The following is a 14410-nucleotide window of genomic DNA, read 5'->3' on the forward strand; positions in this document are numbered from 1 at the left end:
AAGAATTTCAAAATGGCGTCGACTTTTTTAAATTTTGGTAACAGTTTCTTATTTTGTGATCCCAGGGAGCTCTAAATATCGATTTTGAACGAAATCAGTCAATTTAGAAAGAATTATAAATGGTGCCAACTTTTTTAAATTTTGGTTACAGTTTCCTATTTTGTGATCCCAGGGAGCTCTAAATATCGATTTTGAACGAAATCGGTCAATTAACAAAGAATTTCAAAATGGCGTCGACTTTTTTAAATTTTGGTAACAGTTTCTTATTTTGTGATCGCAGAGAGCTCTAAATATCGATTTTGAACAAAATCGGTCAATTAACAAAGAATTTCAAAATGGCGTCGACTTTTTTAAATTTTGGTAACAGTTTCTTATTTCGTGATCCCAGGGAGCTCTAAATATCGATTTTGAACAAAATCGGTCAATTAACAAAGAATTTCAAAATGGCGTCGACTTTTTTAAATTTTGGTAACAGTTTCTTATTTTGTGATCCCAGGGAGCTCTAAATATCGATTTTGAACGAAATCGGTCAATTAACAAAGAATTTCAAAATGGCGTCGACTTTTTTAAATTTTGGTAACAGTTTCTTATTTTGTGATCGCAGAGAGCTCTAAATATCGATTTTGAACAAAATCGGTCAATTAACAAAGAATTTCAAAATGGCGTCGACTTTTTTAAATTTTGGTAACAGTTTCTTATTTCGTGATCCCAGGGAGCTCTAAATATCGATTTTGAACGAAATCGGTCAATTAACAAAGAATTTCAAAATGGCGTCGACTTTTTTAAATTTTGGTAACAGTTTCTTATTTCGTGATCCCAGGGAGCTCTAAATATCGATTTTGAACGAAATCGGTCAACTAACGAAGAATTTCAAAATGGCGTCGACTTTTTTAAATTTTGGTAACAGTTTCTTATTTTGTGATCCCAGGGAGCTCTAAATATCGATTTTGAACGAAATCGGTCAATTAACAAAGAATTTCAAAATGGCGTCGACTTTTTTAAATTTTGGTAACAGTTTCTTATTTTGTGATCCCAGGGAGCTCTAAATATCGATTTTGAACGAAATCGGTCAATTAACAAAGAATTTCAAAATGGCGTCGATTTTTTTAAATTTTGGTAACAATTTCCTGTTTTGTGATCCTAGGGATCCTCAGATATTGATTTTGAACAAAATCTATGACAGGTCAAGAAAATAGATTTTAAACACTATTTAAATTATTATCATTAACATTAAATTAAATGAAAACACGACGCGCGACGTGTACTGCAGCCCCTGAGCTTGAGCACAGGCCGAGCCGGTATAAACCGATTTCTCTCCGTACGCGACGTAGCGCCTGTGCTCACGCACACACGCGCCTCAAGCTTGTAGTAGTGTACCTATCGTAGCGCGCTTGTATGAAGCTTTGACTCTGTTCGCTACTCATGTGGTTATACAACGCAATACCACACTCACAAACACTCGTACAAACATACAGACAAGTATATACTCACACACACTCACACACACACATGGACGCACGCACACGCACTTTTGAACGGTTTGAACGGAACACGGTTTTGAAATTGAAATTGAAAAATGTGTAAGAATTTGTAAGAAAATATTTAAAAAAGGTATATCAGCCGGTTTTTTATTCCAGCTCTTAATACATCTAAAAACGTTCAATCTGTTCATTTACTCGAGCCTTTACCCTAGTACCTAATTATATCGACCGCCCCATATCAAAACAAAGTAAATGTCATTTTTCCGAAAATCGTTTTATGTCATAAGCCTAACTTTCATAGTATGTCCCGTTGTATTGTAAGGACACCCACATTAAAGTAAAATTAAAAGCTAGTAAGTCGCTTTGACCATTTTAAAACATAGTAAGTCTATGAACTGGCTAGGTTTTTATAGATTAATGCGCCTTACTAAGTTTTTAAAAGGAATTAGATTAAATAAAATAAATATCACCCATTATCTAAATACCATGTCAAAACAGTAAATACTTAATAATGCATTAAAACTTAAAAGTAAGATAGGAAAAGTCAATGACCTCTACATGTCAACTGTTAAATATGGTTTGCAAGGGAAATACTTTGCATACTTACGTAATGTTTTTAGGGTTCCATATCTCAAAAGGAAACACGGGACCCTTATAGGATCACTTTGTTGTCTGTCTTTCTGTCCGTCTGTCCGTCTGTCGTGTCTGTCAAGAAAACCGATAGGGTATTTCCCGTTAACCTAGAATTATGGGCAGGTAGATAGGTCTCAACTCTCATAGCCCAAGTAAAGGAATAAATCCGAGAACAAATTTCGTGATTCTTGATCAACGGGAAGTACTGTATAGGTTTTCTTGACGGACGGACGGACAAATGGACAGACAGCAAAGTGGTCCTTTAAGAGCTCCGTTTTTCATTTTGAGGTACAGAACCCTAAAAAAGAAAATGATGCACATGTAATGAATAAATGTGTTGGCCAGTCTTCACACTAAAATATTTAAACCCCTTTAATTTAAAAACTGTCATAGCCTAGTGGTTAGAACGTCCGCCTCCTAATCGAAGGTCGGGGGTTCGATCCCGGAATCACGCACTACTAACTTTTCAGTTATGTGCGTTTTAAGCAATTTAATATCACTTGCTTTAACGGCGAAGGAAAATATCGTGAGGAAACCTACATACCTGCAAGTTTTCCATGTTCTCAAAGGTGTGTGAAGTATGCCATTCCGCATTGGACCAGAAAGAACTACGGCCTAAACTTCTTTTGAATTTAAACCACTTACTAGGTTTTGATCTGAGAAAGAAATTTGACATTAATTGACAAAATTGAGAGACCTAAGCTTGTATAAGAACACAGAAGTGTCATAATTCGTGTTCACTTTGCCTAACGTCTCTCAGAGAGCAGAGAGAGATTTAAACTGTTTCTTATAATCACTGGCCATATTTCAAATGCGAAAGTGTGTTTGTTGGTTTAATATTCAATCACGCTGCAACGGAGCAACCAGTCGACGTGGTTTTTTGCATGGATACATTTAAAGACCTTGAGAGTGACATCTCTCTCCGCATCGTATTCTTTATTGCTGAGGGTTGTGATCTCTTTCCATTATTCCTACATCTAATGGTAGGTTTTCTTGGGATAATAATGTGGTGGGTTCAAAGAGCCTACGGAACTCGACTAGAAAAACTAGATTTTGACACTTAGGTTTAACGGTTATGAATTAGTTATTAATATCAGTGATAAAATTGATTAGGGCTGTCAGGTAAAATGACATTTATCTCGGAAAATCAAAGAGTGTCCACGAGATTTTATTCCAAGTTTGCGCTACTAACTACATATATTATGAAGAGGAAAGGTTTGTTTGTTTGTTATCGATAAACTCTGAAACTACTGAACTACTTGCACTAAAGACATAATCATCAACATCAACCGACAGACGTCCACCGTGAACATAGATCTTTAATAGGGTCTTCCACATGCTACGGGTTTGCGCCGCCTGAATCTTTGCGCTTGCGCTTGACGACAATCATGCTTTAAAGAAAGCAATGATGAGGTCCAAGTTGGAGCACGCTTACCTAGAAGATGCCTATTCACTCTTGGCTTGCAGGTATCTAAGGTATATATGGCAGGAAACACGGCCGCCGAAATGGCGTTCCAACCTTTAGGCTCTCCCCATTGCCCGCAGCATGAATCTGAGCTTTCTTATGAGACCCATGGTTATATTATGTACATATAATATCTCATAAGAAAGCTCTAACACACAATCCAGCTAAGTAAGTCCAATTTCGAAAAAAAGCTAGCTAGCCGACAAATCTAACTCAGGCAGCTTTCGGGAACCTTCGAGATGTCTCTGTCCAAAATTCCTCAATGCTTGAAGAACAGTCTTTGAATAGTGCATATTGTCAGTGATGAAATATGGATCCGAAATATAGGTCTTTTTTTTTGTACACAGGAAATGCCTGACGCATACCCCTCCGTCATGTGGGGCTTGCACCAAACTTGCACTACTACGAAATCCATTTCGGAACACGGCACCCGGAACGAGGCGCGCTATCTCCTAACATAGGTATAATACCTATTTAGAACACTTACTATCTGTCATCATAATCTATGACAACCTCCGAGTATTTACCTGGTAAAACCGTAACTTTAGAATAAAATTTAGTATATAAGCAGGCTTCATTTAGAAATGAAAAAATCCCTATTTTATTTTTCAACGATTATAAACACAACTTTCATTCAAAAATAATAAGCTTAAATTCATTTTAAATAATATTTTGCGACGAAATGACGCGCACAGTCCTTCCGCCATGACAGTCCAGTGGACACTGAATTCCATAGAGCGCCTGCAAGAAAATAAATAGCACAGGAAGTTTTTTGGTTAGTTTTAGATTATTTAAGAAACGAAAAACATTTAGTATAAAACTAACAGTTAAAATTGATTGCTAAACCTAAACATATCATTTTCTGGAGGTTGGCTTCAAAGTATCAAGATGTTAAAGAAAACTTTTACAGAACAAGTTGCGAACAGCAATGTTTTCAACTTGGTTTTTTTTTTTATTGGGATAATGTATACTAATAAAAAAAGAGGCCCTTATAATCTTCACAAACTGAAGTTTTTAATTGCATGTATTTAATAGCTGTTAATGCTTTAGAAAAATAAACAATTTACTTCAAAGTACAGCATTTTTGCGATTTGTCAAATAGCAATTACCTTAATTTGAATCAACTCCGCACTGCAAAAAACGGGATATTTTATAACATAATATCGAATCATTTTTATATAGGTAGGTAGTTATATACAATTTGCGCGAAAAGAAATCATTTGGTTCGATTTAGGTTTTGGTTTGGTTTCCTATCCTATGCCTCATGCGATCGATGTGGGATTACATAATTACTATAGGAAAAATCGCGCGGCCAAATTTCGCAGTGCGGGCTTACCCTTACAAATAAATAAAGGCTGTACAAGAACATAATATTTGTGCATAATAAACATAAAAATACAAACGTGGAGTACAAAAAGTAATACAATAAAATTAAAAGATAGTTTTTAACAAAGCGTTGCCCTTATCACAAAACTTAGGGAAACTACGATTTAGAAGGAACGCAGCGCAAGTGATAATGCAATAAAGAAAGTATTATTATAGTTCTTTAAATGTAAAATGCATTTTCCGTCCTTTTTAAACAATATGAAAAAGAAAAAGATATAGGATACTCCAAATTTAGTTAGAGAAAAACATTGGAATCGAAGCCACCAGTAGTTCACGGTAACACGGGCCTATGAGCCGCGTCAAGTGCATGCATTTCAGCGAGAAGCTACTTGTTGACCTTTTAAGTCAGTTAAATTTTTTTTTCCTTGCCAATATTGGCCATAGATTTTTTCGCCATAATCAGATGTCGTGGAACTGTGAGTTTAAAATTTATGAGTAGAATAGAATTGATTTTTATTTAAATAAAATTTTGAATCCTCAAAATAATCTACCACTACTTCGGAATGCCGAGTTTAGGGGGTATTGCAGTAAATATCGTCCATTTTTGTGTTGTTGATAAGTCAGTTAGGTAAAAATAGATTAATTACAAGTGCGTATATCAATGCACATTTACTATAGGTATTGGAATAATAGATGGTTTTTTTAGCTATAGGACCTTTTATTGTGTCAACTATTAAGACTGTTTGTGAGATTGAGCATTTCAGATTTATGATTTTTTTACAAAAAGATATACAATTTAATGAAAATTACATTCGGCGATGAAAACTTGTTTTAGCCTAGTAATTTGAAACGAAATAATAATTATATTATGAACCTGGTACTTATTATAAATATAAACCGAAAAAAAAACCTACTCTTTGGCACACAAACAATAGACAAAATGTTGCCATTATTATTAAAATAATATATCAATTTACATAAGTATTATCAAAAGGAAAACTCACTGGCACATCAACACAGCTTAAGCTGCTGAGTAAAGGAACTTGAGATTTTCCTGAAACCTATAGAGTGCACTTTGACTTTACTCAGACTTAAGTCACTGTTAAAACGAGACAGCGTTATACTGCTGGCATAGATCTGTCTTGTTTTAACTGAAACTTAATTCTAAGCAAAGTCAGAGTGTGCTCTATAGATTCCAACCTAAATGTTGATGCCTCATTTTCAAAGTGTATTTAAGTAATAAGCGAACCCAGAGCAGGTCTTTACAGTATCATCAAAATGAACTCATGCATATATTGTCACTTTATGCTATAAAATCCTGAAACAATTTCTAAATAGTGTTATTATAATTTTAATACATTTCTATTAAAAGCAAAAATTATTTATATTCAACTATAAGCATATTAATATAACATTAACATAGCGAGCCCTTATCACCTGTCAATTTAAATAATAATAATTGTTTGATTAACTAACAAAATAACACATCACAATAAAAATAATACATTTAATCACCATTGCCCGTGACAATTACAACAACTCAACTCCAATCATCATTGTGAATCAATTCATAATCGACTAATTAATAATAATAATCACAACAACAATTATTTTATTACATCGTAAGTTTTGAAGGAACGCGCAGTTGCACGTCAAGTGCGTCTTGCTCCATACAATATAAACTAGACAGAGTGTAACCAGAACGCTAGCAAAAACGAAGACAGATGATAGTACTGATGATTACTGATAAGATACCATAGAAAAACTAAGATTTTTTTAATTCTGTTTTTTTAAAACTTCACAATATATTACAAATAAAACATCTGACTGACGCTAGAGGTCAACGAACGTTCCGTAAATAGGTCACTCAAAGTCAATGCCACGTCGTAGGTGGGGCATTGACAAGAGTTTTGTACGCTATACAATGCGGGTTTGAAAAATACTAAATCACTAAAACTACAAGATAAGGCAAATGGTTGTTGGCATTGGATTGTGTTAAGGTAATATAACGAGTTTTTGCTAGCGTTCTGGTTACACTCTCTATTTACCGCGCCGCGTCGCGTAGTTGCCTGCCGCGTCGCTCAAGTGCGCTTTGTTCTATACAAACTCTAAACTATATTTGCCGCGCCGCGACGCGCAGCGCAACTCAAGTGCGTTAGGACCTTAAGGATCATTAACAATGAAATAATTTATTGTAAGCAATCACGTTTACTCCATAATAATTATTCTCAATGCTTCTCAAGCATTGCATTCTCGAGCATGCGATCATGATTATTATCAATAATTTCATCACTTTTATATAAAAACAATCGTCAACATGATAGTCGTAATTTCTACAAAGTAGAAACAATCATAATCATCGCGTCGTGTTTTTATCTTCTCCATCTTATGGTGGCTTTGAGTTACGCAAATAAACCAGAATCAAATTATTTATCTAATATAGGTAATATGAAACAGAAACGTGACTGATAGACTGACAGTCTGACAGACAGCACACAGCTTCTGGTGGGAGGACATCTAGGGTTGCACTATGAAAATATTTAGATTGTCCTCCCCCTAAGAAGCAGCACACACCTGCAGAATAAAGTGGAGCCAAGCGCAGCGTCCTTTTGCAAACAAAGGCGCCGCGTGTCGTGCTATTTAAGTCTCTTCCGTGTTTTATTATCGGCACTAATTAAATAAATAAAAAATAAAGTGAAAATAAAATCCAGTTTTAAGTTGTTTTCAATAAAAACTCATTCAAGAGAAATTCAAGGGTGAATAGGCAAACGTCTATCATCTTAGATCACATCATCACTTCCCATTAGATGTGAACCGTGTGATCGTGGTCAAGTGTGTGTCTATAGTGAATTAATAAATCCCCTTCCTTTTGGATTTGCCGTAGTCGGGTAAAAAAAAGACGCTGCTCTTTCGCTCCACTTCACTCTGTGTTCGTCAGACCTAAGAATTCATTTGACAGGACTGAAATAAATTTATCAAACTGGAATAAAAGATTAGTTTTAAAATGCCAGAATAGAGAAGGCAAGGCACGATGGATGATTATTTCCATTTCCGCAGTAAAGCACCAATTAGTCTATACGTTTTGTACACTACATAGTACGCTCACAGGAGTATGTCTGTCTATCACTACATGACAGTGCATTGTGATGCGTCTTGACCGGTGGGGGCAACGAAGCCTTCTGGAGCAGCGGATATGTCCCCAACTAGCTCTGTAGGGGGTTGGCCTAGGTCTTGCATCTAGAATTAAGCGAAATTAAGAACCTCCTATATAAAATTTAATCAATCTTTCTTATCAAAGTAGTTGTAAACAAATTTTTCAATAGTTCAGTTTGTATCTACACTCAAAAATTTACAAATCTGAAAAAACACGGTGCCGCGGATCATACGAATAAATGAGAGGAACGCATCACGGAGGTTGAATAAACGCAAATTCGGATTTTTTAGAAGTAAGGCGGCGCATATTTGGGGGCTTTAAAGTGACGCTGAGCTGGTTTAGAGGGTCAGAAAGGGCAGATTAGGAATTACTAGAAGCCGGGCAGATCTCCAATTGTGCATTAAGCAGGGGCAAACTCAGAGCTTTTTAGAACGAGGCGGGGCATTAGAGTTCCATACCTCAAAAAGAAAAAAGGAACCCTTATAGGATCGCTTCGTTGTCTGTCTGTCTGTCCGCCTGTCGTGTCTGTCAAGAAAACCTTTAGGGTACTTGCCGTTGACTTATGACCATGAAATTTGGCAGGTAGCCTAATTTATTATTACTTTGTAACTACAATTTTGGTCCATGAAAAATAAAAAAAATAATTAAATCCATGTAGACATTAAGGATTCTTGGAACATACCTGTTGCATCAACTTGAGTACAGTTTCGAAGCGCTTTCGTTTCACATCTTCCGCATCGGTTTCTTGTTCGGGTTCCAACTCCGCACACACTTGCTGCATGAGACTCTGTTGTTTTTCGAATCTAAACATAAATAAGGAATAATAATAAATAGCAGACGGAGAAAGAACGCAAGAATCTTGATCTGGCTCACGAGTTCTCCGACATGTGGCATGTGGAGTCCACTGAAATCATCCCAATCGTAATATTTGCGAATGGGTTGATCCAGTCAGCCTCGCTCACCATGTCAGGTGACTGGGGTTCCGTGGCAGTTCGCTCGCAGCCAGGATGCAAAAAGCGTTGTTTGCTAGACTCGGCTAGGATAGTCCGCCGATTTCTCAACCTGTCGCCCAGACCGCCGGCAGTTTGGTCTCCTCTGCCGGGGTGTTATTCTCCGCCCGATACAAATATGTATTTATGTAATATTTATTTTTATGTATGTAAGTGTATATTTTTTTTCAACTTCTATATGTATTTATTTTGTACACCGGCGAAAGAACAAAGAATATTCTTTGCTTTCTCTTTGCTTTTGATTATTCTTATATATTAATAATAATGAATAACAGGTTAGTAGGTAACTATTAAGAGTACTCTCTTTGTTATTACGTGATTGTTTGTGAGAGCATAACATATAACTGAGGAGGCTCCTGCAGTGGTGGAGCAGCGCGGAGGGTGACAGTTGACGAATCACTGAGCTCTCGCGTCACGTCATCACACTCCTCCCGCGCTGTAGTCTTATTACTGGGAGGTTCCGCGTTCGATTCCCGGCAGAGGTTTGGAATTTTATAATTTCTAAATATCTGGTCTGGTCTGGAGGGAGTCTACGGCCGTGGCTAGTTACCACCCTACTGGCAAAGCCGTGCCGCCAAGCGATTTAGCGTTCCGGTACGATGCCGTGTAGAAACCAAAGGAGTATGGATCTAATGAAAACTGCTATACACCTTCCAGGTTAGCCCGCTTCCATCTTAGACTGCATCATCAATTACCACTAAGTGGGATTGCTGTCAAGGGCTAACTTGTATTTGAATAAATTAAAATTAAAAAGGAACCTACTCAGTTATGCATTATGCCTGTAGATTTTACTCAACGCTTACCTTTCATATTCACTTTGCTCTATTTTGCCCTTATTATCTGCTAGCCAGGTAGGGTACTTATCCACTAGATCCTTCAGCGACGGGTACAGTACCTCCTTGGATAGCAATGACTGCATCATGCCTTGCATGAATGGTAGGAACATGTTGCCTTCCTGAAATTACCCAAAAAGTTGTAAATTCTAAGCTTTTTTAGGGTATCTGTACCTCAAAAGGAAAAAGGAACCCTTATAGGGCCACTTTGTTGTCTGCCCGTCGTGTATCTCTAAGAAAGCTTATCATGAAATTTAGCAGGTAGATAGGTCTTATAGGAAAAGTAAAGGAAAAAATCCGAAATCAATAGTAAAAGTATCCCACCTGGTTTCCTCCCTCGCCAAGATTGAAATTATTGAACATATTCGCGAGATCTGCGTCCGAAAATGGCGTCTGCAGATTTTCCGCGTTCGTATTTAGGTTTTGAAGAGTTTGGGAGATGGCTGCTGAAACCTAAACAAAAATTTTATTTTATTTACGCAATAATAATTAATTAATATACACCCAGCGTCACTAAAATCGCACCTCTCTGAAAAAAAGGATTTAACCGGCAATATTCCCAAGCTATGTTTATATATTTAACCAAAACAATAATGATATCCATGCAAAGAACGTTTAACAACCTTTTATCTAACAATAGTTACAGTTCTGGGATCAGTTTTCCCTTCCACTTTTAATATGGGTACCTTCAAATAAAGAGTAAATGGGCAACTTCTAGGCAAGCATTCTCCATCTTAGGCTGCAACATAACTTGCTAGCAAGTCTGATAGCAGGCAAGCGCTAATCTATAAATGAAAAAAAGAAAAGAAAAAAAAGTTAAGTTTGACAAAGCGATTGGGAGACCAAACCGAGATGCATTCCGACAAGAATCTTTTGGCGCGTGGCCAAAATCGAAACTAGAGCCGCCATCTTGAGAAGTTCACTTGTTGATAGTTCTCTGTGTCGACATCAAGCTACAACAGCGCTCTCACTCAAGTGCCAAGAGAGCCTTGTCAGACTGTATTGTGGTCGCAAAGTGCTAGAATCGCGATCTCCCACTAGCAAGAGCAGCTTTGGAAGACCCCTTCTAGGTAGGACCCCTAAGACGACATTAAACGAGTCGCACAGATTATGTACCTCATCAATTTTCTCCTGGACTGCAGGGTCGTTAGGTGATGGTTCTGTATCGGCACCATCTGCAGGCGGCTGTAGTACTTGTGCTGCCGCTTCTGTTGAAGATAAAATATTTCGCTTTCCATCGTATTTCTCATTTTTGAGGGTCGACACACCATCCATTAATCACTTGATGGTATGGTTTTACTTGGGACAGGGCTTCCAAATCCTTACGGATTATCTATAAACTAAGAGTATGATTTCAACATTTAGGTTTAAAAATAATGAGTTGATGTTATGGATAAAATAAATGGGACCAACAACTTAACTTCGATGCAAGGACGAAGGTGAAAAGGTCTTAAATCGACCACACGTTAGTTAACAAGCCGTAATCCGTGTTCAATGAAGAATCTGTCTCGAAACTGATGCAAAAATGGAATCAAAATTTTTCCAGTAGGATTTGAGAAACTTAGTATTAGAAATACATAAAACATTTATACCATTTTATGATTTTAAGTTGTCGGATGTAAGTTCTACAGCTTCAATAAATTGTTAATGCAAATTATTTGAATGTGTTTCTTATTGAAATAATGCTATAGTTTAGTTCCCCTATCAGATATTATATTTGTAACAAAAACATAGATTAAGAAGTTTTCAAATATTATACTGACCTGCCATTTTAGAAAAAGTCTGAGCAATTTGTTCTTGTGATATTTGGTCCTCTGTAACAAGTAAACATTTTTACGTCATTGCATTGGGCAAAGAGAAAAGAAAAAGCATGGACAATTTTCCATTAGGTTTTCATAACACAATGGTAAAATACAGTACCTGCTATTCTTTTCTACTGAAAATGAAAATCACTACCCATCACTACCCATATCATAAATGTGAAAGTGTTTGATTATTGGTTTCTCCTTCAATAACGTCGATAATGATTTTTTTCGTATGAGTAGGTATATTTAAAGATCTGGAGAGTGACATATACTACTTTTCATCCCAGAAAATCAAAGAGCTCCCACAGATTTTGAAAAATCTAAAGCCACATGGAATATTGAGGTAAAATTGTATCTTACCAGGTACCCCACTAAATCCTCCTAGAATAGCTGCCATGTTGCTTTCAAACTGTGCGGCTGCTTCCTTTATAAACTCTTCACTCCACATATTCTGTGGTACATCTTCTGGTTTTGCTACCTGATCCGGTTTCTTCGTCATGTCCTGTAAGGCACCTAAAATAAAATAATATCACACATATAAATGGAAGTAATTTTAAATGGAAGCTAAAAAACCTATTGACCCAGACTTGCACACGAAGGGTTCCAGGGTTCCGTAGCATCATATAAGAAATAACTTTTTTTATAAGAAATAACCACAAATACAGTTTTCAGATTTTTCCCTTTACTTGTGCTGTAAGACCTGCTACCTGCCAAATTTCATGACCCTAGGTCAACGGAAAGTACCCTATAGGTTTTCATTCCCTTGATGGGCCTTGACAGACAACAGATTGACAGCCTTTGTTGCCTTTGATTACTTAGATACATAAATTATGTGCAAATGATCTTTTTAGGAAATCTATTACTGAGATACCATTGGCATTCAATATAGAAGTGTGATTTTTGCAAGATTAATCAACATTGTTCTTCTATTCTTGAACTACTAGAGAAGTAAGTGCTACTTAGCATTAGCAATAAAGCTGAAGGAGTGGATTTGAGGAGAGGAAGTAAAAATAAGAAAAAAATAACTAGGTAACTACGTATAAATTACTGATTGCACTATTTATTTTTAGTGAGCTATGTAGAGTCCAAAGTTTACTATAAAATCTCAATATTTAAAAAAATATTCAAAACGATACTATATAAATAATTCTGATTCTTTTAGTACGTTTAGCAGAGGTGCTTTCTGCTATATTATTATGCCATATTATTCATGCAATTAATATTATGAGGAAATTTAAGCAAAGTTGTGTAACACTTATTAAGGTTATAAGTAAATTTCAACTTACTGTCCAATAAGTCATCTAGTTCGGGATCAGCGTCGTTTTTCGCAACATCCTTACTATCCGACATTTTTATGAATTTATTTAGTTTAATTATTTAATTTATTTTAAAGACAAAAACGCGTTCACCTTCGGCAGGTAATGAAATTTTTGACAAATGACAATTTGATAAATTATTGCCAGCTGTAAAAAATTATCACAAGACTACCATAGACAATTTTATTGTAATGCAGGTACTTCACATGGCTTTAAGAGGTTTTTCTTAATAGAAGGTCAAAAAAGCCTCTGAGCTACCAGACGTAATAATAAAATGAAAGTTGTAATTTATCACACTGCCATAGTCACATACTATAATTTGATGAATCTATGGGATTCTTACTGTTGTCCAATGTGCACAATAGTGAGAAAGGGTCATCCAATCAGAGCTGATTGAGATGGTCACACTGTAGCTGTGAAGATGGCAGGTAATAGGTTTTTGAGGTGTAGAGATAGTTTAAAATATGTATAACTAGCTAATGCCCACGACTATGCTCGCGTGGATATAGGTTTTTACAATCCCGTGGGAACTCTTTGATTTTCCGGGTTAAAAAGTAGCCTATGTGTTAATCTATGGTATATTTTACCTCGATTCTAAATTTCAGCAAAATCCTTTCAGTATTTTTTTGCGTGAAAGAGTAACAAGCATACACACATATACACAAACACACAAACTTTCACCTTTATAATATTATTAGTGTGATACCTAATAATTATTTCATTTACTTAACTATAAGCAATTACATTACCACTGTCAATGATATTGTGTGAGCATTATAATAATATAACTACCTACTACCTAGCTGATGCCCGCGATTTCGTTCCCGCGGATATAAATTTTTAAAAATTCCATGTTTTATGTTATTAGTAGATAAGTGGCTTTGTTTTTATTCAAAAGTAAGAGTTGGTAGTAATACTTACAATACAAAACAAGACTCCTAAAGTGAACAAAAACTGGCATTATTTTTTACTTTCTCTAGGCCTATTAATTATTATACCTAGGAAAAGTTAAATTTAACTTAGTTCAAGGCATGTGATTGAGGAAATGTAGGTACTATAATAAAACAAAAAACAATTGTATTACTTTAGTGTAAGTATATTTCTAGATTCCAAAATAAGGTTTAAAAATAAATGTTGGTCTTTTCTTAGCTTTCAAGTTTTGATTATAAATCTTTTTAACTTACCTACTTAATATTATTATTATGTACAAGAAGAAAATACAAAATAGTGTCACATTTAGAAAATAATTAATATTAGACAATTAAAATTAAGTTTATTTTAAATAGTAATTTGGTAACAATCAACATCAATGGATTTTTTTTTACAACGCATTTGATGAATATAATATTATTTGTAGTCAAATTCGGGTTTAGCCAGGAATCCTTAA

The 14410-nt window shown here is 35.7% G+C and overlaps 1 protein-coding gene across 2 annotated transcripts; it reads right to left on the bottom strand.

The window, feature by feature from the left end:
* Positions 1 to 7193: 7193 nt before the first annotated feature.
* On the bottom strand, positions 7194 to 13133 carry LOC123870921 (peroxisomal biogenesis factor 19). 2 transcript variants are annotated; one of them, XR_006797179.1, is made up of 9 exons: positions 12994 to 13133; positions 12068 to 12220; positions 11666 to 11716; positions 11019 to 11110; positions 10227 to 10355; positions 9873 to 10024; positions 8742 to 8862; positions 7868 to 8142; positions 7194 to 7818 (listed from the first exon to the last, which is right to left on the bottom strand). XR_006797179.1 is itself a non-coding variant. In XM_045914423.1 (8 exons), the coding sequence occupies exons 1-8, from the start codon at positions 13055 to 13057 to the stop codon at positions 8032 to 8034; spliced, it is 873 nt and encodes a 290-aa protein (XP_045770379.1). In that variant the 5' UTR covers positions 13058 to 13133; the 3' UTR covers positions 7194 to 8031. The 2 variants fall into 2 exon arrangements, 1 of the variants encoding a protein (XP_045770379.1); XM_045914423.1 differs by having other exon boundaries at positions 7194 to 8142.
* Between the last annotated feature and the right edge of the window lie 1277 nt (positions 13134 to 14410).

This window comes from Maniola jurtina, chromosome 13, assembly GCF_905333055.1.
Source record: "Maniola jurtina chromosome 13, ilManJurt1.1, whole genome shotgun sequence".
Taxonomy (NCBI): Eukaryota; Metazoa; Arthropoda; class Insecta; order Lepidoptera; family Nymphalidae; genus Maniola; species Maniola jurtina.

Excerpts from the sequence above, each read along its gene's own strand:
- LOC123870921 (XM_045914423.1), bottom strand. The coding sequence starts at position 13,057 with ATGTCGGATAGTAAGGATGTTGCGAAAAACGACGCTGATCCCGAACTA. Across the intron at positions 10,025-10,226 it reads TTGGCGAGGGAGGAAACCAG|GAAGGCAACATGTTCCTACC; the intron begins GTGGGATACTTT and ends GGGTAATTTCAG. Across the intron at positions 8,863-9,872 it reads GAGCAAAGTGAATATGAAAG|ATTCGAAAAACAACAGAGTC; the intron begins GTAAGCGTTGAG and ends ATTTATGTTTAG.